General features: G+C 47.1%; 1 protein-coding gene across 5 annotated transcripts in view; it reads right to left on the bottom strand.

Annotated features, from left to right (window-relative positions):
- Nucleotides 1-23,386, bottom strand: part of pxk (PX domain containing serine/threonine kinase) — a 58,594-nt gene that overhangs the window by 22,835 nt on the left and 12,373 nt on the right. For all 5 annotated transcript variants that reach the window (XR_006761398.1, XR_006761397.1, XM_045705688.1 and 2 more), the window contains exons 8-14: nt 17,696-17,800; nt 9,551-9,652; nt 8,153-8,314; nt 6,466-6,583; nt 2,760-2,838; nt 2,177-2,303; nt 1,940-2,026 (exon numbers count right to left, since the gene is read on the bottom strand). Coding sequence is in view for 3 of the 5 variants with exons in the window: in XM_045705688.1 (XP_045561644.1) it covers nt 1,940-2,026; nt 2,177-2,303; nt 2,760-2,838; nt 6,466-6,583; nt 8,153-8,314; nt 9,551-9,652; nt 17,696-17,800 (780 nt within the window). In the remaining 2 variants the exon portion in view is untranslated. The remainder of the gene's footprint in view (nt 1-1,939; nt 2,027-2,176; nt 2,304-2,759; nt 2,839-6,465; nt 6,584-8,152; nt 8,315-9,550; nt 9,653-17,695; nt 17,801-23,386) is intronic.

The raw sequence follows: 23,386 nt of genomic DNA on the forward strand, positions 1-23,386 counted from the left end.
AATGGAGACTAGACATCTACCACTATCAGATTAGAGCCATAATGGAGACATCTACCACCCCACTACCACTATCAGATTAGAGCCATAATGGAGACATCTACCACCCCACTACCACTATCAGATTAGAGCCATAATGGAGACTAGACATCTACCACTATCAGATTAGAGCCATAATGGAGACATCTACCACCCCACTACCACTATCAGATTAGAGCCATAATGGAGACATCTACCACTATCAGATTAGAGCCATAATGGAGACATCTACCACCCCACTACCACTATCAGATTAGAGCCATAATGGAGACATCTACCACCTCACTACCACTATCAGATTAGAGCCATAATGGAGACATCTACCACCCCACTACCAGATTAGAGCCATAATGGAGACTAGACATCTACCACCCCACTATTACTACCAGATTTTTGGGCAATGTAGTCTGTGTTTTTTGTCCCCTCACTTTGGTTCTGAAATCACCATCCCCCACTAATTAACTAGTCATTTTTGCAGATTAAGTGTTTTGAGCTAGTAATGAATCAATATTTATTGTTAACAAATGAGCTATGACAAAGCCAATGAATATAATAGCACAAATTTGGATTTCGCCCCAAACTCAAAATCAAATGGTTTAGACCATTTGGAAGTTTTTACAGGGGCTCCAGAAGAGCGCAGCTGTCCAAGGCACTGCAGCTCAGTGCTAGAGGCGTCACTAAAGACCCTGGTTCGATCCCGGGCTGTATCACAACCGGCCGTGAACGGGAGTCCCATAAGGCGGCGCACAATTGACCCAGCGTCATTGGGGTTAGGGGAGGGTTTGCCCGGTGTAGGCCGTCATAGTAAAATAAGAATTTGTTCTTAATCGACTTGCCTAGTTAAAAAATAAATAATAATAATTCTCTTCTCGCACTTCGGCCATGCAGTGCGCCTTACAAAAGTGATTGCTGTCCTCGTTATGAAATTTCAACTTTACCCTGTAAAAATGCACATATACACTGACTGCTCAAAGGAAAACTACCAAAACTATTGCTGATGGTGAACCTGATCTAAATAAAAATCTATTGTAAGCCTCGTTCAGCAGGTATAGCCAGATGAGAGTTGTCTCCGAGTTTACTGTTATTCTGGTAAAAAAAAATAAAAAATAACTATGTTCGACGGTGAACTGGCGATTCGTAAAATTGCAAGTGATTTTCTGACCAATGCATGTTACATGTTGATTGGTTTGGAGTCCACGGACCGATGCACTTGTATCTTACACATTCGAATCGAGAACTTATGCGTATCGTTGAATCATTACCACTGGTGGAAAAAGCACCCAATTGTCAATCTTGAGTAAAAGTAAAGATGCCTTCATAGAAAACGACTCAAGTCGTTTTTTTTTACTTGAGTAAAAGTATTTGGTTTTAAAATGTACTTAAGTATCAAAAGTAAAAGTAAAGTATAAATCATTTAAAATTCCTTAAATTAGGCAAAGGATTTTCTTGATTTTTCAATTAATGGATTGCTAAAGGATAGTTAATTTTTTTTTTTTTTTTTTTTGGGGTACACTCCAACACTTAAAAAAAAAAAAAAAAGTCTAATAAAATAATAATTACAAAATAAAAAACGCATTTGTGTTTAGTGATTCTACCAGATCAGAGGCAGTAGGGATGACCAGGGATGTTCTCTTGATAAGTATGTGAATTAGACCATTTTCCTGTATTTTTGGGTGTCAGGGAAAAAGTATAGAGTAAAAAGTACATTATTTTCTTTAGGAATGTAGTGAAGTAAAAGTTGTCAAAAAAATTAAATAGTAAAGTACAGATACCCCCAAAAAACAACTTTAGTTCTTTAAAAGTATTTTTTTTTACTTAAAGTACTTTATACCACTGATCGTTATATCCCTAGTGTATGTGTTTGCAAGTACCGTGCCGGTCTGTCTGTGCGAGTGTTCTCTACCTTTCTAGCCAGTATCTTCCTCCTCCTCTTCTCCTCCTCTGAGTCGTGGTGGGACTGAGCTCTGGTCAGCCTCCTGTGCTGCTGGTTCTGAGGAGATGATCAAACACCAATCAATTAATCAATCGTTCCTTTCTTCCATCCAGCCAGCCATCCATCTACCCCAGCTTTTCTGGCTCCCGGGAACTATCCATCTTATCTGGCTCCAGGAAACTGGCTGTAAGGAGTAAATATACCAACCGTTTTCTGCTCTTCTTGGAGTCGCTTTTCCATGCACTCTTTGGCAGTTTTCAAGGCGTCTCTTAATTTGGTAGGGATCTTGAACTGGAGTTTCTCTGAGTGAAACAGCAGCACGTCGCTGAACAGCCTGCAGACAGAGAGAGAGACAGAGAGAGAGACAGAGAGAGAGACAGAGAGAGAGACAGAGAGAGAGACAGAGAGAGAGACAGAGAGAGAGACAGAGAGAGAGACAGAGAGAGAGAGACAGAGAGAGAGAGACAGAGAGAGAGAGAGAGACAGAGAGAGAGACAGAGAGAGAGACAGAGAGAGAGACAGAGAGAGAGACAGAGAGAGACAGAGAGAGACAGAGAGAGACAGAGAGAGACAGAGAGAGACAGAGAGAGACAGAGAGAGACAGAGAGAGACAGAGAGAGACAGAGAGAGACAGAGAGAGAGAGACAGAGAGAGACAGAGAGAGACAGAGAGACTTCATTATTGACCGTTTTCAAAGAATCGTAATGTGCAGCGCTTGTGTGTTATCTATCATTGGTAGGCTATGATGCGATCTTCTCACTGATGGGTTGTTGAAATGTACTCTACTCACGGTGTCTGCAGCAGTTGTGCAACAGTGGGCATCCCGGTCTTACAGGCATCTGTGGACAGGATGGATTGCAGCACAGACACTACGGAGAGAGGAGAGGACAGGAGAGAGGAGAGAGGAGAGAGGAGACATCAGGAGAGAGGAGAGGTCAGGAGAGAGGAGACATCAGGAGAGGGGAGACGTCAGGAGAGGGGAGACGTCAGGAGAGGGGAGACGTCAGGAGAGGGGAGACATCAGGAGACATCAGGAGAGAGGAGACATCAGGAGACATCAGGAGAGGGGAGACATCAGGAGAGGGGAGACATCAGGAGAGGGGAGACATCAGGAGAGGGGAGACATCAGGAGAGGGGAGACATCAGGAGAGGGGAGACATCAGGAGAGAGGAGACATCAGGAGAGAGGAGACATCAGGAGAGGGGAGACATCAGGAGAGAGGAGACATCAGGAGAGAGGAGACATCAGGAGAGAGGAGACATCAGGAGAGGGGAGAGGACAGGAGAGAGGAGAGGACAGGAGAGGGGAGAGGACAGGAGAGGGGAGACATCAGGAGAGAGGAGACATCAGGAGACATCAGGAGAGAGGAGACATCAGGAGACATCAGGAGAGAGGAGACATCAGGAGACATCAGGAGAGAGGAGACATCAGGAGACATCAGGAGAGGGGAGACATCAGGAGAGGGGAGACATCAGGAGAGGGGAGACATCAGGAGAGGGGAGACATCAGGAGAGGGGAGACATCAGGAGAGGGGAGACATCAGGAGAGGGGAGACATCAGGAGAGGGGAGACATCAGGAGAGGGGAGACATCAGGAGAGAGGAGACATCAGGAGAGAGGAGACATCAGGAGAGAGGAGACATCAGGAGAGAGGAGACATCAGGAGAGAGGAGACATCAGGAGAGGGGAGACATCAGGAGAGAGGAGACATCAGGAGAGAGGAGACATCAGGAGAGAGGAGACATCAGGAGAGAGGAGACATCAGGAGAGAGGAGACATCAGAGAGGAGAGGACAGGAGAGGGGAGAGGACAGGAGAGGGGAGACATCAGGAGAGGGGAGACATCAGGAGAGAGGAGACATCAGGAGAGAGGAGACATCAGGAGAGAGGAGACATCAGGAGAGGGGAGACATCAGGAGAGAGGAGACATCAGGAGACATCAGGAGAGAGGAGACATCAGGAGAGGACAGGGAAACATCAGGAGAGAGGAGACATCAGGAGAGAGGAGACATCAGGAGAGGGGAGACATCAGGAGAGAGGAGACATCAGGAGAGAGGAGACATCAGGAGAGGGGAGACATCAGGAGAGAGGAGACATCAGGAGAGGACAGGGAAACATCAGGAGAGAGGAGAGGACAGGGGAGACATCAGGGTCATGTTCATTAGGAGAAAGGATAGAGAAATGTAAGACCTTACAGAGGCACCACCATTCAAAAGACTGCGTAGTAGAAAAAGCTCAGAATTGGGCTTCCTGTGTAAACGCAGCCTAAGTAGTGTAGGTACTGGTGTGGGACGCTGGTGTGGGAGCGACCCACTGTGGTGTTAGGTACTGGTGTGGGACCGACCCACTGTGGTGTGAGGTTCTGGTGTTGGACCTACCCACTGTGGTGTTGGGTACAGCAGGGTACTGGTGTTGGACCTACCCACTGAGGTGTTGGGTACAGCAGGGTACTGGTGTTGGACCGACCCACTGTGGTGTTAGGTACTGGTGTTGGACCTACCCACTGTGGTGTTAGGTACAGCAGGGTACTGGTGTGGGACCGACCCACTGTGGTGTTAGGTACTGGTGTGGGACCGACCCACTGTGGTGTTAGGTACTGGTGTGGGACCGACCCACTGTGGTGTTGGGTACAGCAGGGTACTGGTGTGGGACCGACCCACTGTGGTGTTAGGTACAACAGGGTACTGGTGTGGGACCGACCCACTGTGGTGTTAGGTACAGCAGGGTACTGGTGTGGGACCGACCCACTGAGGTGTTGGGTACAGCAGGGTACTGGTGTTGGACCTACCCACTGTGGTGTTGGGTACAGCAGGGTACTGGTGTTGGACCTACCCACTGTGGTGTTGGGTACAGCAGGGTACTGGTGTTGGACCTACCCACTGAGGTGTTGGGTACAGCAGGGTACTGGTGTTGGACCTACCCACTGTGGTGTTGGGTACAGCAGGGTACTGGTGTTGGACCTACCCACTGAGGTGTTGGGTACAGCAGGGTACTGGTGTGGGACCGACCCACTGTGGTGTTAGGTACAGCAGGGTACTGGTGTGGGACCGACCCACTGAGGTGTTGGGTACAGCAGGGTACTGGTGTGGGACCGACCCACTGTGGTGTTAGGTACAGCAGGGTACTGGTGTGGGACCGACCCACTGTGGTGTTAGGTACAGCAGGGTACTGGTGTGGGACCGACCCACTGTGGTGTTAGGTACAGCAGGGTACTGGTGTGGGACCGACCCACTGTGGTGTTGGGTACAGCAGGGTACTGGTGTGGGACCGACCCACTGTGGTGTTAGGTACAGCAGGGTACTGGTGTGGGACCGACCCACTGTGGTGTTGGGTACAGCAGGGTACTGGTGTTGGACCTACCCACTGAGGTGTTGGGTACAGCAGGGTACTGGTGTTGGACCTACCCACTGAGGTGTTGGGTACAGCAGGGTACTGGTGTTGGACCTACCCACTGTGGTGTTGGGTACAGCAGGGTACTGGTGTTGGACCTACCCACTGTGGTGTTGGGTACAGCAGGGTACTGGTGTTGGACCTACCCACTGTGGTGTTGGGTACAGCAGGGTACTGGTGTGGGACCGACCCACTGTGGTGTTAGGTACAGCAGGGTACTGGTGTTGGACCGACCCACTGTGGTGTTGGGTACAGCAGGGTACTGGTGTTGGACCGACCCACTGTGGTGTTAGGTACAGCAGGGTACTGGTGTTGGACCGACCCACTGAGGTGTGAGGTACAGCAGGGTACTGGTGTTGGACCGACCCACTGTGGTGTTGGGTACAGCAGGGTACTGGTGTTGGACCGACCCACTGTGGTGTGAGGTACAGCAGGGTACTGGTGTTGGACCTACCCACTGAGGTGTTGGGTACAGCAGGGTACTGGTGTTGGACCGACCCACTGAGGTGTTGGGTACAGCAGGGTACTGGTGTTGGACCTACCCACTGAGGTGTTAGGTACAGCAGGGTACTGGTGTTGGACCGACCCACTGTGGTGTTGGGTACAGCAGGGTACTGGTGTTGGACCTACCCACTGTGGTGTTAGGTACAGCAGGGTACTGGTGTTGGACCTACCCACTGAGGTGTTGGGTACAGCAGGGTACTGGTGTTGGACCTACCCACTGTGGTGTTAGGTACTGGTGTTGGACCTACCCACTGTGGTGTTAGGTACTGGTGTTGGACCTACCCACTGTGGTGTTAGGTACTGGTGTTGGACCTACCCACTGAGGTGTGAGGTACAGCAGGGTACTGGTGTTGGACCTACCCACTGAGGTGTTAGGTACAGCAGGGTACTGGTGTTGGACCGACCCACTGTGGTGTTAGGTACAGCAGGGTACTGGTGTTGGACCGACCCACTGTGGTGTGAGGTACAGCAGGGTACTGGTGTTGGACCTACCCACTGAGGTGTTGGGTACAGCAGGGTACTGGTGTTGGACCTACCCACTGTGGTGTTAGGTACTGGTGTGGGACCGACCCACAGTGGTGTGAGGTACTGGTGTTGGACCTACCCACTGAGGTGTTGGGTACAGCAGGGTACTGGTCGACAGGCACAGCATCAGGAGGTCTTCCGTACGTCATTTCATACAGTAAGTGTCCAAACGAGTATACATCTATACTCTCTGTCGTCTGAAAGGGTTAACAAGAACAATACATTAGGGTATGCACCCCAAAGTCCTAGTGGCTCTGCTCAAAAGTAGTGCACTATGTAGGGAGTAGGGTGCTAGTTGGGAAGGGTGCTAGTTGGGTAGGGAGTAGGGTGCTAGTTGGGCAGGGTGCCATTTGGGTAGGGCGCTATTTGGGTAGGGAGTAGGGCGCTAGTGGGGTAGGGAGTAGGGCGCTAGTTGGGTAGGGAGTAGGGCGTAGGGCGCTAGTTGGGTAGGGCGCTAGTTGGGTAGGGCGCTAGTTGGGTAGGGAGTAGGGCGCTAGTTGGGTAGGGGGTAGGGCGCTAGTTGGGTAGGGGTAGGGCGCTAGTTGGGTAGGGGGTAGGGCGCTAGTTGGGTAGGGGTAGGGCGCTAGTTGGGTAGGGAGTAGGGCGCTAGTTGGGTAGGGAGTAGGGCGCTAGTTGGGTGAGGGGGTAGGGCGCTAGTTGGGTAGGGGGTAGGGCGCTAGTTGGGTAGGGGGTAGGGCGCTAGTTGGGTAGGGGGAGGGCGCTAGTTGGGTAGGGGGTAGGGCGCTAGTTGGGTAGGGGGTAGGGCGCTAGTTGGGTAGGGAGTAGGGCGCTAGTTGGGTAGGGAGTAGGGCGCTAGTTGGGTAGGGCGCTAGTTGGGTAGGGGGTAGGGCGCTAGTTGGGTAGGGGGTAGGGCGCAAGTTGGGTAGGGAGTAGGGCGCAAGTTGGGTAGGGAGTAGGGCGCTAGTTGGGTAGGGAGTAGGGCGCTAGTTGGGAAGCAGGTTTGACATTTACAGAAAAACAATACATTTAAAAACACTCGTCACCACAGAACACTTATAATCCACGTCATCACCCCTTTAGACTGGTTTCCCAGACCTTGACTCAATTGGAATAGACTTTTACTGGAGATTCCTTCATTGAGAATGCTTTTTAAATTAGGAGCAGGCTTCACCTACGTCCTCAAAACCAGTCCTTTAAGTAGGGCTCTGAGTTTTCCCTAGTGACGCCCTATGTAGAAAAGGTGGGTACTGTCCGACACTGCATTCCCATGTGATCTGTATTAATGACACTACCATAACTATCTAAAACGGACAGCGTAGTCTTTCAGCAGACGGTCTCATCCAGAGCCACTTACAGTAGTAAGTGAATACATAAATACATTTTAAAAAATCCCATTACTTTTTCATATTGGTCCTCTGTGGGAATCGAACACACAACCATGGGGTGGCAAGCAACATACTGTACCCACCGACACACATCCCGCTGTACCAACCGAACCAGGGCAGGCCCGGCCCGCCAGGCCGAACCAGGGCAGGCCGTCCCAGGGCAGGCCCGCCAGGCCGAACCAGGGCAGGCCGTCCCAGGGCAGGCCCGCCAGGCCGAACCAGGGCAGGCCGAACCAGGGCAGGCCGTCCCAGGGCAGGCCCGCCAGGCCGAACCAGGGCAGGCCGAACCAGGGCAGGCCGAACCAGGGCAGACCCGGCCCGCCAGGCCGAACCAGGGCAGGCCCGCCAGGCCGAACCAGGGCAGGCCGAACCAGGGCAGGCCGAACCAGGGCAGGCCCGGCAGGCCGTACCAGTACTTACGTTGATTTTCCTGAACTGTGTGATGTAGGGCCGGTAGTACGAGGGCAGGCCCAGCAGGCTGTTCTCTATGTCCAGTACTTTACATGTGTTATCTTCTATCACTATGTTAGAGGCATGGAGGTGACCGTACGGAAAGCCTTTGTCATGGAAGAACTTCAGAACCTGACGGGAAACAAACACAACAAGAGTTTAGGATGGTGTCACTCTGAACATGTAGCAAAACCAAGTGACTGGACTGCCATTGATTGAAATAGGAATTAAGGACCGTGGCTTTAACAGTGACATGTAGTGTGACAAATGACATTCAATAGCTGCAGGGGGGTGATAATCTGGAGTCTAATCCAGAGGGTGACACCCCCCGATCCTGGGGGTGCTGAACATGGCCTTGAGCTGTGTGTGTGTGTGTGTGTGTGTGTGTGTAATGTCCCAGGGGTGGTTGAGGGAATAAAAGATATTGAAAGACCACATTTTACAAATATTATAGTGTTCCTTCTTTCTGTGTGCGTTTACATTTCCAGAATCTGTCTTCCATATATGTCTTTGATCTACTGCAGCTCCAGACCACTGTGTGTGTGGGGCGAGTGTGTGTGTGTGTGTGTGTGTGTGTGTGGGTACCTCTAGAATCTGTCGTCCGTAGGTCCCTGATTTGCTGCAGCTCCAGACCACTGTGTGTGTGTGTGTGTGGGGCGAGTGTGTGTGTGTGTGTGTGTGTGTGTGTACCTCTAGAATCTGTCGTCCGTAGGTCCTGATTTGCTGCAGCTCCAGACCAGAGTGGTGTGTGTGTGTGTGTGTGTGTGTGTGTGTGTGTGTGTGTGTGTGTGTGTGTGTGTGTGTGTGTGTGTACCTCTAGAATCTGTCGTCCGTAGGTCCTGATTTGCTGCAGCTCCAGACCACTGTGTGTGTGTGTGTGTGTGTGTGTGTGTGTGTACCTCTAGAATCTGTCGTCCGTAGGTCCTGATTTGCTGCAGCTCCAGACCACTGTGTGTGTGTGTGTGTGTGTGTACCTCTAGAATCTGTCGTCCGTAGGTCCTGATTTGCTGCAGCTCCAGACCACTGTGTGTGTGTGTGTGTGTGTGGGGCGAGTGTGTGTGTGTGTGTGTGTGTGTGTGTGTGTGTACCTCTAGAATCTGTCGTCCGTAGGTCCTGATTTGCTGCAGCTCCAGACCAGAGTGTGTGTGTGTGTGTGTGTGTGTGTGTGTGTGTGTGTGTGTGTGTGTGTACCTCTAGAATCTGTCGTCCGTAGGTCCTGATTTGCTGCAGCTCCAGACCAGGTGTGTGTGTGTGTGTGTGTGTGTGTGTGTGTGTGTGTGTGTACCTCTAGAATCTGTCGTCCGTAGGTCCTGATTTGCTGCAGCTCCAGACCACTGTGTGTGTGTGTGTGTGTGTGTGTGTGTGTACCTCTAGAATCTGTCGTCCGTAGGTCCTGATTTGCTGCAGCTCCAGACCCTGGATTTTCTTGGGGTTGCAGTACTTCCTCATAAAGACCTCTTTAGGTTTCACCTACAGTCAGGAAGGAAAGCTTCAATTGAAAATTAACCAACATGAGAAGTGTAAAAAAATTTTTAAAACATAGCAAAGGTTATGGTTTTAATCCTTTACACTCCTACCCGTATACGGGTTGAAAGGTTATGGTTTTAATCCTTTACACTCCTACCCGTATACGGGTTGAAAGGTTATGGTTTTAATCCTTTACACTCCTACCCGTATACGGGTTGAAAGGTTATGGTTTTAATCCTTTACACTCCTACCCGTATACGGGTTGAAAGGTTATGGTTTTAATCCTTTACACTCCTACCCGTATACGGGTTGAAAGGTTATGGTTTTAATCCTTTACACTCCTACCCGTATACGGGTTGAAAGGTTATGGTTTTAATCCTTTACACTCCTACCCGTATACGGGTTGAAAGGTTATGGTTTTAACCCTTTACACTCCTACCCGTATACGGGTTGAAAGGTTATGGTTTTAATCCTTTACACTCCTACCCGTATACGGTTTGAAAGGTTATGGTTTTAATCCTTTACACTCCTACCCGTATACGGGTTGAAAGGTTATGGTTTTAATCCTTTACACTCCTACCCGTATACGGGTTGAAAGGTTATGGTTTTAATCCTTTACACTCCTACCCGTATACGGGTTGAAAGGTTATGGTTTTAATCCTTTACACTCCTACCCGTATACGGGTTGAAAGGTTATGGTTTTAAACCTTTACACTCCTACCCGTATACGGGTTGAAAGGTTATGGTTTTAAACCTTTACACTCCTACCCGTATACGGGTTGAAAGGTTATGGTTTTAATCCTTTACACTCCTACCCGTATACGGGTTGAAAGGTTATGGTTTTAATCCTTTACACTCCTACCCGTATACGGGTTGAAAGGTTATGGTTTTAATCCTTTACACTCCTACCCGTATACGGGTTGAAAGGTTATGGTTTTAATCCTTTACACTCCTACCCGTATACGGGTTGAAAGGTTATGGTTTTAATCCTTTACACTCCTACCCGTATACGGGTTGAAAGGTTATGGTTTTAAACCTTTACACTCCTACCCGTATACGGGTTGAAAGGTTATGGTTTTAAACCTTTACACTCCTACCCGTATACGGGTTGAAAGGTTATGGTTTTAATCCTTTACACTCCTACCCGTATACGGGTTGAAAGGTTATGGTTTTAATCCTTTACACTCCTACCCGTATACGGGTTGAAAGTGGCAGATTTGGACACAAATAAACACCTACATTGGAATGCAGTGGCTGTACAGTAACACGCTATACATGAGGTCAGAGGTCAGAGGCTGTACAGTAACACGCTATACATGAGGTCAGAGGTCAGAGGCTGTACAGTAACACGCTATACATGAGGTCAGAGGTCAGAGGCTGTACAGTAACACGCTATACATGAGGTCAGAGGCTGTACAGTAACACGCTATACATGAGGTCAGAGGTCAGAGGCTGTACAGTAACACGCTATACATGAGGTCAGAGGTCAGAGGCTGTACAGTAACACGCTATACATGAGGTCAGAGGCTGTACAGTAACACGCTATACATGAGGTCAGAGGCTGTACAGTAACACGCTATACATGAGGTCAGAGGCTGTACAGTAACACGCTATACATGAGGTCAGCGGCTGTACAGTAACACGCTATACATGAGGTCAGAGGTCAGTGGCTGTACAGTAACATGCTATACATGAGGTCAGAGGTCAGAGGCTGTACAGTAACATGCTATACATGAGGTCAGAGGCTGTACAGTAACATGCTATACATGAGGTCAGAGGTCAGAGGCTGTACAGTAACATGCTATACATGAGGTCAGAGGTCAGAGGCTGTACAGTAACATGCTATACATGAGGTCAGAGGTCAGAGGCTGTACAGTAACATGCTATACGTGAGGTCAGAGGCTGTACAGTAACACGCTATACATGAGGTCAGAGGTCAGAGGCTGTACAGTAACATGCTATACATGAGGTCAGAGGCTGTACAGTAACACGCTATACATGAGGTCAGAGGTCAGAGGCTGTACAGTAACACGCTATACATGAGGTCAGAGGCTGTACAGTAACACGCTATACATGAGGTCAGAGGCTGTACAGTAACACGCTATACATGAGGTCAGCGGCTGTACAGTAACACGCTATACATGAGGTCAGAGGCTGTACAGTAACATGCTATACATGAGGTCAGAGGTCAGAGGCTGTACAGTAACATGCTATACGTGAGGTCAGAGGCTGTACAGTAACATGCTATACATGAGGTCAGAGGCTGTACAGTAACACGCTATACATGAGGTCAGAGGCTGTACAGTAACATGCTATACATGAGGTCAGAGGCTGTACAGTAACATGCTATACATGAGGTCAGGCTTTGTGCTTCACAGCTCTGTATGGGTTTTGACTGACAGGCGATCTGAACTTGAGCACTGCGCATCACAAGAAGGCCCCCCCATCCCTCCTGCTGATTGGTCTTGCTAATGTTGTGTTGTCAGAGTGAGGGACATGCTGTACATTAAAAAGGACTCCATGTATTTTGAAAGATGAGACGTTGAGGATTATAATAAAATACAGCTTTGACGTCATACGAGCCAAAACACCCGAGTCCAAACGTGCACTTCACATTACCCGATTATAAAATTATAAATTTACAGTGTCAACATTTATGATCACTGTGTTTGATTGTACAGTTAACAAATCAGATTTTATTTGTCACGTTGGTTAAACAACAGGTGTGGACTAAAACAGTGAAATGCTTATTTACAGGCCCTTGTGAACAGAGTCAATGATAACATGGCTCTATACACAGGGTACCAGTACTGAGTCAATGATAACATGGCTATATACACAGGGTACCAGTACTGAGTCAATGATAACATGGCTATATACACAGGGTACCAGTACTGAGTCAATGATAACATGGCTATATACACAGGGTACCAGTACTGAGTCAATGATAACATGGCTATATACACAGAGTACCAGTACTGAGTAATGATAACTAGGTTATATACACAGGGTACCAGTACTGAGTCAATGATAACCAGGCTATATTCACAGGGTACCAGTACTGAGTAATGATAACCAGGCTATATACACAGGGTACCAGTACTGAGTAATGATAACTAGGTTATATACACAGGGTACCAGTACTGAGTAATGATAACTAGGTTATATACACAGGGTACCAGTACTGAGTAATGATAACTAGGTTATATACACAGGGTACCAGTACTGAGTCCATGATAACTAGGTTATATACAGGGAGTACCAGTACTGAGTCAATGATAACATGGCTATATACAGGGAGTACCAGTACTGAGTCAATGATAACATGGCTATATACAGGGAGTACCAGTACTGAGTCAATGATAACATGGCTATATACACAGGGAGTACCAGTACTGAGTCAATGATAACATGGCTATATACACAGGGAGTACCAGTACTGAGTCAATGATAACATGGCTATATACACAGGGAGTACCAGTACTGAGTCAATGATAACATGGCTCTATACAAGGAGTACCGGTACTGAGTCAATGATAACATGGCTATATACAAGGAGTACCGGTACTGAGTGGATGTGCAGGGGTACGAGGTAATTGAGGTAGATATGTACATATAACTAGGAATAGAGTGACAGATAATAAACCGTAGCAGCAGCTTATGTGATGAGTAAAAAGTTAGTACAAAAACTGGAATTTCAGCGCCCAGAAGAATAGCCCGCAATTACATACGACATTGTTCTTTTGATAAAGTTTTTAGTCGTTTTTGATAGCGCCAGGTCCAGTCCACCCACACCAGTCGGCGCTCAACGCAAATCGTGGAGTTGAGTTAGCTAGGCTGTATACAGTATTTGACAATATACCGGTATTGATACGAGGACCGGTTTGGGTTCCCCCCCCCATTTACCTTCTATAACGGTATTTCAAATGTTGTGGTTTGTTAAAATGTGATACTTAACTTCGGCGCTTCCCACGCCCTGCCCCTTCACTCATGGAGAGAACCGTTCCTTGATCACAGAGTGACGAGCAGGGTTGACATGTCTGCGGCTTTCCATTCATATTGGCCTATTTGAAAAACAATGTTGCGGGTGAAAATGTATTGGTCGCGGGTTGCAGGTTTGTAATGCACCTTCTAAATTGCATCGTGACCGCCATGGCATTTATATAGAAAATGTAAAATTAACATTAAAATTTCACAAAGACAGTGAGGCAGGCTGTTGTCGAGAGAGAGAGGGAGGGCCGGAGAGGTGTGTTCAGGGAGCGGTGCAGCTAGTTGAGTGAGTGAGGAGAGCAGCGCCAGCTTCATGACAAGTGATGCGAGAACAAACTAACTAAACAGCACTAGCTAGCTACATCACGTTCCTAGTGATGTACTGGGCTGTCTTCACCACCCGTTGGGAGGGCCTTGCGGTCGTGGATGAAGCAATTCTCGTACCAGGCCGTAATGCAACCGGGGTCAGGACGCTCTGGATGGTGCAGCGGTAGTATTTCGAGAGGACCCGGGGTGGCATGCCGAATTTCTTCAACTGCCTTAGAAAGTATAGACGCTGTTGCGCCATCTTGACAAGAGTCGTGGTCTTTGTCAAGTCCTCAGTCCCCTAGGAATATAAAACTGCAGACTCTCTACTGCAGTCCAGTTTATGTGGATCACGTTCAGCTTTGGAAAACGAAAGCACCTGGTCATCCGGAGCAGCGACAGTCTTCCACGATAGCTCGAAGGGAGCACAGAATGTGTTAAACTCGTTTGGCAGGGAGACTTCGGTGGGTACGGATATCTCCGTTCATCCAGGGTTTTTGGTTGTGGGTATGTCCGGATTGTGAGTACAACATCAGCATAGTCAACTTACACACAGCTCTGACACACACTTAACCCACCAGACATGCCACCAGGGGTCTTTTCACAGTCCCCAAATCCAGAATAAAGAAAGCGTACAGTATTATATAGAGCCATTACAGCTCAAATGAACAGCAAACCTGTTTTTTTTTTTAACTGATAAAGCAACACTTCACAACACCTCTCCCCTATTTGACCTAGATAGTTTGTATGTATTGATATGTAGGCTACGTGTGCCTTTTTAAAATAAATATATGCATCTCTGTCCTTGAGCTATTCTCGTCTACAAACATGATGTATTATATCATGTTTCATGTGGATCCAAAGGAAGATTAGCTGCTGCTTTCACAACAGCTAATGGGGATCATAATAAAAATAAACCCCCCCCCCCAAAAAAAATCAACACATTTCCTAAAGCCTGTGAAAGACGACGTACTGTATATTCGTCAACGTTGATGGGTCCTGGAGGATGGCTCTTTGAACATAGTTAAATTAATATTTAAAAAATAAATAAATAAATAAGTCCTGCAGCATTGAATCTGCCTCCTCAATTTCATTGCAAAAACCTAACACTAATATCGTATTAGCTAGTCATGTTGGCAATAGAACAAGCTTTTAAAATGGACGCCCACCTGACCCAGATATGGTATTTAGAAAAAGGACTGTTTTTGGATTGCGTAAACAACAGTAAATTGTGTGATGGCGAGGACACAGGGTTGTGTTCGAACAAAACTACAAGTGTGCTTTCTCTAGTTCCTCAACAGCCACAGCTCGTAAAGCTCAAAATAGCTTCTTATGTTACTAAATATATCCAGAGTATTTTCAGATTATCATCAACAACAAAATGCGGCGAAAAGTACAGTAAATGTAAAATGCAGTGTAATGCTTGGATTCAGTCTTGTGTCAGGAGAACTGTTGTGTCTTCACCTTTAGTCTAATCATGTTCCCATAATCTCCTAATTGTTCCCGTTCAATTGCTACCATGGTTATGATTTTCATATTTCTTCTGTAAGAATCATATCCATATAGGCCATTTCCCAGGAGTGTGAAGGGGTCAGATCAACCTGAGCGCAGCAGCACCACGGTCAGATCAACCTGAGAGCAGCAGCAGCACCACGGTCAGATCAACCTGAGAGCAGCAGCAGCACCACGGTCAGATCAACCTGAGAGCAGCAGCAGCACCACGGTCAGATCAACCTGAGAGCAGCAGCAGCACCACGGTCAGATCAACCTGAGAGCAGCAGCAGCACCACGGTCAGATCAACCTGAGAGCAGCAGCACCACCACGGTCAGATCAACCTGAGAGCAGCAGCACCACCACGGTCAGATCAACCTGAGTAGCAGCAGCACCACCACGGTCAGATCAACCTGAGAGCAGCAGCACCACCACGGTCAGATCAACCTGAGAGCAGCAGCACCACCACGGTCAGATCAACCTGAGAGCAGCAGCACCACCAGGGTCAGATCAACCTGAGAGCAGCAGCACCACCATGGTCAGATCAACCTGAGTAGCAGCAGCAGCACCACGGTCAGATCAACCTGAGTAGCAGCAGCAGCACCACGGTCAGATCAACCTGAGAGCAGCAGCAGCACCACGGTCAGATCAACCTGAGAGCAGCAGCAGCACCACGGTCAGATCAACCTGAGAGCAGCAGCAGCACCACGGTCAGATCAACCTGAGAGCAGCAGCACCACCACGGTCAGATCAACCTGAGAGCAGCAGCACCACCACGGTCAGATCAACCTGAGAGCAGCAGCACCACCACGGTCAGATCAACCTGAGAGCAGCAGCAGCACCACGGTCAGATCAACCTGAGAGCAGCAGCACCACCATGGTCAGTAAGCACAAAACAGGGAGATATTAGTTGAATTTGTCCAATAAGAAACGCTTGTTTGGTTTTCGTTGTTATGGTGTGTCCTAATGAACACAACCCAGCCGTGATGATATGTTTACCTGACATACGGGATCCCTCAAGGTGCCTTTCACCTTACATACGAGATCCCTCAAGGTGCCTTTCACCTGACATACGAGATCCCTCAGTGCCTTTCACCTTACATACGAGATCCCTCAGAGTGCCTTTCACCTGACATACGAGATCCCTCAGAGTGCCTTTCACCTGACATACGAGATCCCTCAGAGTGCCTTTCACCTGACATACGAGATCCCTCAAGGTGCCTTTCACCTGACATACGAGATCCCTCAGAGTGCCTTTCACCTGACATACGAGATCCCTCAAGGTGCCTTTCACCTGACATACGAGATCCCTCAGAGTGCCTTTCACCTGACATACGAGATCCCTCAGAGTGCCTTTCACCTGACATACGAGATCCCTCAGAGTGCCTTTCACCTTACATACGAGATCCCTCAAGGTGCCTTTCACCTTTTTTGTTTTATTTCCCCTTTATTTAACCAGGTAGGCAAGTTGAGAACAAGTTCTCATTTACAATTGCGACCTGGCCAAGACCTTACCTTACATATGAGATCCCTCAGAGTGCCTTACCTTACATACGAGATCCCTCAGAGTGCCTTACCTTACATACGAGATCCTCAGAGTGCCTTACCTTACATACGAGATCCCTCAGAGTGCCTTACCTTACATACGAGATCCCTCAGAGTGCCTTACCTTACATACGAGATCCCTCAGAGTGCCTTACCTTACATACGAGATCCCTCAGAGTGCCTTACCTTACATACGAGATCCCTCAGAGTGCCTTACCTTACATACGAGATCCCTCAGAGTGCCTTACCTTACATACGAGATCCCTCAGAGTGCCTTACCTTACATACGAGATCCCTCAGAGTGCCTTACCTTACATACGAGATCCCTCAGAGTGCCTTACCTTACATACGAGATCCCTCAGAGTGCCTTACCTTACATACGAGATCCCTCAGAGTGCCTTACCTTACATACGAGATCCCTCAGAGTGCCTTACCTTACATACGAGATCCCTCAGAGTGCCTTACCTTACATACGAGATCCCTCAGAGTGCCTTACCTTACATACGAGATCCCTCAGAGTGCCTTACCTTACATACGAGATCCCTCAGAGTGCCTTACCTTACATACGAGATCCCTCAGAGTGCCTTACCTTACATACGAGATCCCTCAGAGTGCCTTACCTTACATACGAGATCCCTCAGAGTGCCTTACCTTACATACGAGATCCCTCAGAGTGCCTTACCTTACATACGAGATCCCTCAGAGTGCCTTACCTTACATATGAGATCCCTCAGAGTTCCCTTTTCGTTAAACATCCTGATGACCAGAGCAGACAACTCACTGGTGTTGGCGAACGTCACCGGGCAGATGTACGGATTCTGGAGAGGAAAAACAACACAACTCACTCAGCCATTCCGTCTGCCTCGGTTAGACAACACAACTCACTCAGCCATTCCGTCTGCCTCGGTTAGACAACACAACTCACTCAGCCATTCCGTCTGCCTCGGTTAGACAACACAACTCACTCAGCCATTCCGTCTGCCTCGGTTAGACAACACAACTCACTCAGCCATTCCGTCTGCCTCGGTTAGACAACACAACTCACTCAGCCATTCCGTCTGCCTCGGTTAGACAACACAACTCACTCAGCCATTCCGTCTGCCTCGGTTAGACAACACAACTCACTCAGCCATTCCGTCTGCCTCGGTTAGACAACACAACTCACTCAGCCATTCCGTCTGCCTCGGTTAGACAACACAACTCACTCAGCCATTCCGTCTGCCTCGGTTAGACAACACAACTCACTCAGCCATTCCGTCTGCCTCGGTTAGACAACACAACTCACTCAGCCATTCCGTCTGCCTCGGTTAGACAACACAACTCACTCAGCCATTCCGTCTGCCTCGGTTAGACAACACAACTCACTCAGCCATTCCGTCTGCCTCGGTTAGACAACACAACTCACTCAGCCATTCCGTCTGCCTCGGTTAGACAAGACAACTCACTCAGCCATTCCGTCTGCCTCGGTTAGACAACACAACTCACTCAGCCATTCCGTCTGCCTCGGTTAGACAACACAACTCACTCAGCCATTCCGTCTGCCTCGGTTAGACAACACAACTCACTCAGCCATTCCGTCTGCCTCGGTTAGACAACACAACTCACTCAGCCATTCCGTCTGCCTCGGTTAGACAACACAACTCACTCAGCCATTCCGTCTGCCTCGGTTAGACAACACAACTCACTCAGCCATTCCGTCTGCCTCGGTTAGACAACACAACTCACTCAGCCATTCCGTCTGCCTCGGTTAGACAACACAACTCACTCAGCCATTCCGTCTGCCTCGGTTAGACAACACAACTCACTCAGCCATTCCGTCTGCCTCGGTTAGACAACACAACTCACTCAGCCATTCCGTCTGCCTCGGTTAGACAACACAACTCACTCAGCCATTCCGTCTGCCTCAGTTAGACAACACAACACACTCAGCCATTCCGTCTGCCTCGGTTAGACAACACAACTCACTCAGCCATTTTGTCTGCCTCAATTTGGAGAGTGTCTGCATCCCAAAAGGCATCCTATGTACAGTGGATTCCCAAATTATTGACACCCTTGATAAAGATGAGCAAAAATAACTGATAAAATGAATAATTCTAAAACTGAGCTATATTGTATGATCCGCCCCAAAAATGTAGAAATTATATTTAATAATAAACTAAATCTGTCTCCGAGACATGTTAACAAGTAAAAAATGTTCTCTCTCAAAAAGACGTCAAAATTATTGGCACCCCTAAATATTATTATAAATAAAGTTGTCGGTAGTGTAGTATTGTGTGCCATGTTCCTACCACGCAACGACTACATCAAGTTTGTGATTCTATAAACATGTTGGATGCATTTTGCAGTTCGTTTTGGTTTGCGTTTTCAGATTATTTTATGTAATGGTAACAATGTACTGTGTCATTTTGTAATTTGTATTTTTGTAAATAAGAATAGAATTTCTTTAAAAAAACGTTATTCGTTAATGTGGACACTACCACGATTATGAATAATCCTGAATGAGTCGTGAATAATGACGAGTGAGAAAGTTAGGAGGGTCAAAGATCATGCTAAACTCCCATGTTATTGGTAATGGTGAAACTGCAAATGCATCCAACACCTTTCTAGAATCACAAGCTTGATGTAGTCGTTGCGCTGTAGGAATACGGCACTTTTGACTACTTTATTTATAAGAATATTTAGGGATGCCAATAATTTGACACCTATTTTTAAACAACAAAATAATATTACTTCTGAACAAAATCTCCTTCTGAGAAATTATACTAGTATAAAATAATACAATTATCCCCTTTTCTGGCAGCATACAATATAGCTCAGTGTTTGAATTATTCTTTTTATACAGTAATTGTGCTCATCTCAGCTCCCGAGTGGCACAGCGGTCTAAGGCACTGTGCATCTCAGTGCAAGAGGCGTCACTACAGACCCTGGTTCGAATCCAGGCTGTATCACATCTGGCCGTGATTGGGAGTCCCATAGGGCGGAGCACAATTAGCCCAGCGTCGTCCGGGTTTGGCCGGGGCAGGACCGTCATTGTAAATAAGAATTTGTTCTTAACTGACTTGCCTAGTTAAATAAAGGTTACATTTAAAAAAACATGTAATTAAAATCTTTATCAAGGGTGTCAATAATTTGGGACCCCACTGTATTGCAGTACTTTTAACCCATAAAGGTGCCATTGAGAACGAAGGCAGAAACTTACACAGTGAAGTATTAAACCTGAGTTAGCGTATTAATTGGCAATAACTCATGTTGACTAGGGGAGCGTGAATGGAGGGGAGATGATATGTTCAGCTGACTAAACTCATGCTTAGCATGGATAATGTAACTGTGTTTTGTTGTGCTACAGACAGAGACGATGTCCCACATGCCAACCTATTTTCGACATAGGGCACGACATAGGGCTCTGGTCAAAAATAGGGCACTATATAGGGAATAGGGTTGCGTTAAGGACGCAACCGGAGAGAGACAGAAAACGTTTTGTATTTGCACTGCGTTCAGCTCAGGCAGTCATGAGATTTTATTTCCCCAAACCCCTATTTCTCTTACGTTTACCCAAATGGCTCCCTATTCCCTATATAGTGCACTACTTTGCGCCAGGGCCCATAGGTAATAGGGTGCTATTTGGGATTCACGCTTAGGCTACGACCTATTGCTCTGGGAACTACAGAGAGAGAGCTTGAGAAAGGGTAAGGGTGGGGGAAAAAGTCAAGAGTATGACAGGTCACGTTATGAGGGAGAAAGTACATGATTTTCTATTGGTCAGGTGGTTACATAGAAATGTAATCTAGCCCACACTAACTACTGTCCCATATTCTGACCCCACACTAGGTATTAAAATGTGTAATGGGAATATTTAAGATTAATATCTTCATTTTCAATTAGGAGTAAGTAACCATGCTTAGCATACTGATGTTGTCACCGTCTGTAATACACGTGATTTCACAGTGAATGTTATGGAATGTCGCCGGCCACTCCATTTCACAGTGAATGTTATGGAATGTCGCCGGCCACCCCATTTCACAGTGAATGTTATGGAATGTCGCCCGCCACCCCATTTCACAGTGAATGTTATGGAATGTCGCCCGCCACCCCATTTCACAGTGAATGTTATGGAATGTCGCCCGCCACCCCATTTCACAGTGAATGTTATGGAATGTCGCCCGCCACCCCATTTCACAGTGAATGTTATGGAATGTCGCCGGCCACTCCATTTCACAGTGAATGTTATGGAATGTCGCCGGCCACTCCATTTCACAGTGAATGTTATGGAATGTCGCCGGCCACTCCATTTCACAGTGAATGTTATGGAATGTCGCCGGCCACTCCATTTCACAGTGAATGTTATGGAATGTCGCCCGCCACTCCATTTCACAGTGAATGTTATGAAATGTCGCCACTCCATTTCACAGTGAATGTTATGGAATGTCGCCGGCCACTCCATTTCACAGTGAATTGTAAGGGTTGACGGTCACTACATTTCACAGTGAATGTTATGGAATGTTGACGGTCACTCCATTTCACAGTGAATGTTATGTAATGTTGATATGCGTGTTGATAGTGGTTGACGCCAGAATGGACACTTCATGCTATTCAATCGTTTTACTGGGGGAGCTCAGGTAATGTACGCCCTACTCTGAGGGGATTCGTTTTACTGGGGGAGCTCAGGTAATGTACGCCCTACTCTGAGGGGATTCGTTTTACTGGGGGAGCTCAGGTAATGTACGCCCTACTCTGAGGGGATTCGTTTTACTGGGGGAGCTCAGGTAATGTACGCCCTACTCTGAGGGGATTCGTTTTACTGGGGGAGCTCAGGTAATGTACGCCCTACTCTGAGGGGATTCGTTTGATAATACTTCCCCCGTGTGAATCGTCATCCCTGTGTTTTGAGGGATTTTACGAAATTCAACAGGAGCTGGGGCCCAGTTTGGGTAAGAACACGGGAACAAATTGATGTTTAAAACAAAAGTGCTCTGTACGTTACGATCTGTTTTGTCACATATCAACTTTCCTTGTGCCGTACTTTTAAAAGACGAAGAGGTGGACAATATTGTGCCAATGAATTGATAACTTGCCAAATCCGTCAGGTAATTAAATGTCTGAAGGTTAAAGTTCACGGTTCTTATTAATATGCATTGTTATTCTGACTTTCTCCGAACTGAAGGTCATTAGGTCAATATTAGACTGTCCCTAGACATGTGAACTGAAGGTCATTAGGTCACTATTAGACTGTCCCTAGACATGTGAACTGAAGGTCATTAGGTCACTATTAGACTGTCCCTAGACATGTGAACTGAAGGTCATTAGGTCACTAATAGACTGTCCCTAGACATGTGAACTGAAGGTCATTAGGTCACTATTAGACTGTCCCTAGACATGTGAACTGAAGGTCATTAGGTCGCTATTAGACTGTCCCTAGACATGTGAACTGAAGGTCATTAGGTCACTATTAGACTGTCCCTAGACATGTGAACTGAAGGTCATTAGGTCACTATTAGACTGTCCCTAGACATGTGAACTGAAGGTCATTAGGTCACTATTAGACTGTCCCTAGACATGTGAACTGAAGGTCATTAGGTCACTATTAGACTGTCCCTAGACATGTGAACTGAAGGTCATTAGGTCACTATTAGACTGTCCCTAGACATGTGAACTGAAGGTCATTAGGTCACTATTAGACTGTCCCTAGACATGTGAACTGAAGGTCATTAGGTCACTATTAGACTGTCCCTAGACATGTGAACTGAAGGTCATTAGGTCAATATTAGACTGTCCCTAGACACGCCTAGAAGAGCTTCACGACTTCTGTCATAACAGTCAAAAATATTACAGGGGCAGTTTGGTTAAAACTAAATCGCGTCCGAATCGTCCACTGGAAAAAACGGATATGCTGTATTTAATATTTACATAACCGACTATAGTAACACTAGTCCCGTGTGGATAGAGTTATAGTCCCCCTAAAGCAGACCTTTGACTTGCTGAAGAGTTGTGTTATTGTAGTGTGTACAGATCCACACTGTGCCTTGTTTAGGGCTCCTCCAAGATTCAGTGGCCTTGTTAGCAGAACATTTACATTTATACATTTTTAGTCATTTTAGCAGATGCTCTTATCCAGAGCGACTTACAGTAGTGAATGCAGACATTCCATGCATTTATTATTTTTATTATTATTTTTTTAAATAATAATTCGTACAGTTGTTCTGAAAGTAGTTACCGGGGCTTTCTCTAAGAAGGTCAGCTACCCTTTTTGGCAGAACAGTTCTGATAGTGGTGACCGGGGATCGATCTCTCTCTCCTTGTTGCAACTTGAATTAAACCAGATCGATTTTTGATTGACTTTATCAACGACTGTTCTCCTTTTGGTTTCACCTCGATATTCCCTTATATTAATCTGATCACAATCATCT

Source organism: Salmo salar, chromosome ssa22 (genome assembly GCF_905237065.1).
Source record: "Salmo salar chromosome ssa22, Ssal_v3.1, whole genome shotgun sequence".
NCBI classification, from domain to species: Eukaryota; Metazoa; Chordata; class Actinopteri; order Salmoniformes; family Salmonidae; genus Salmo; species Salmo salar.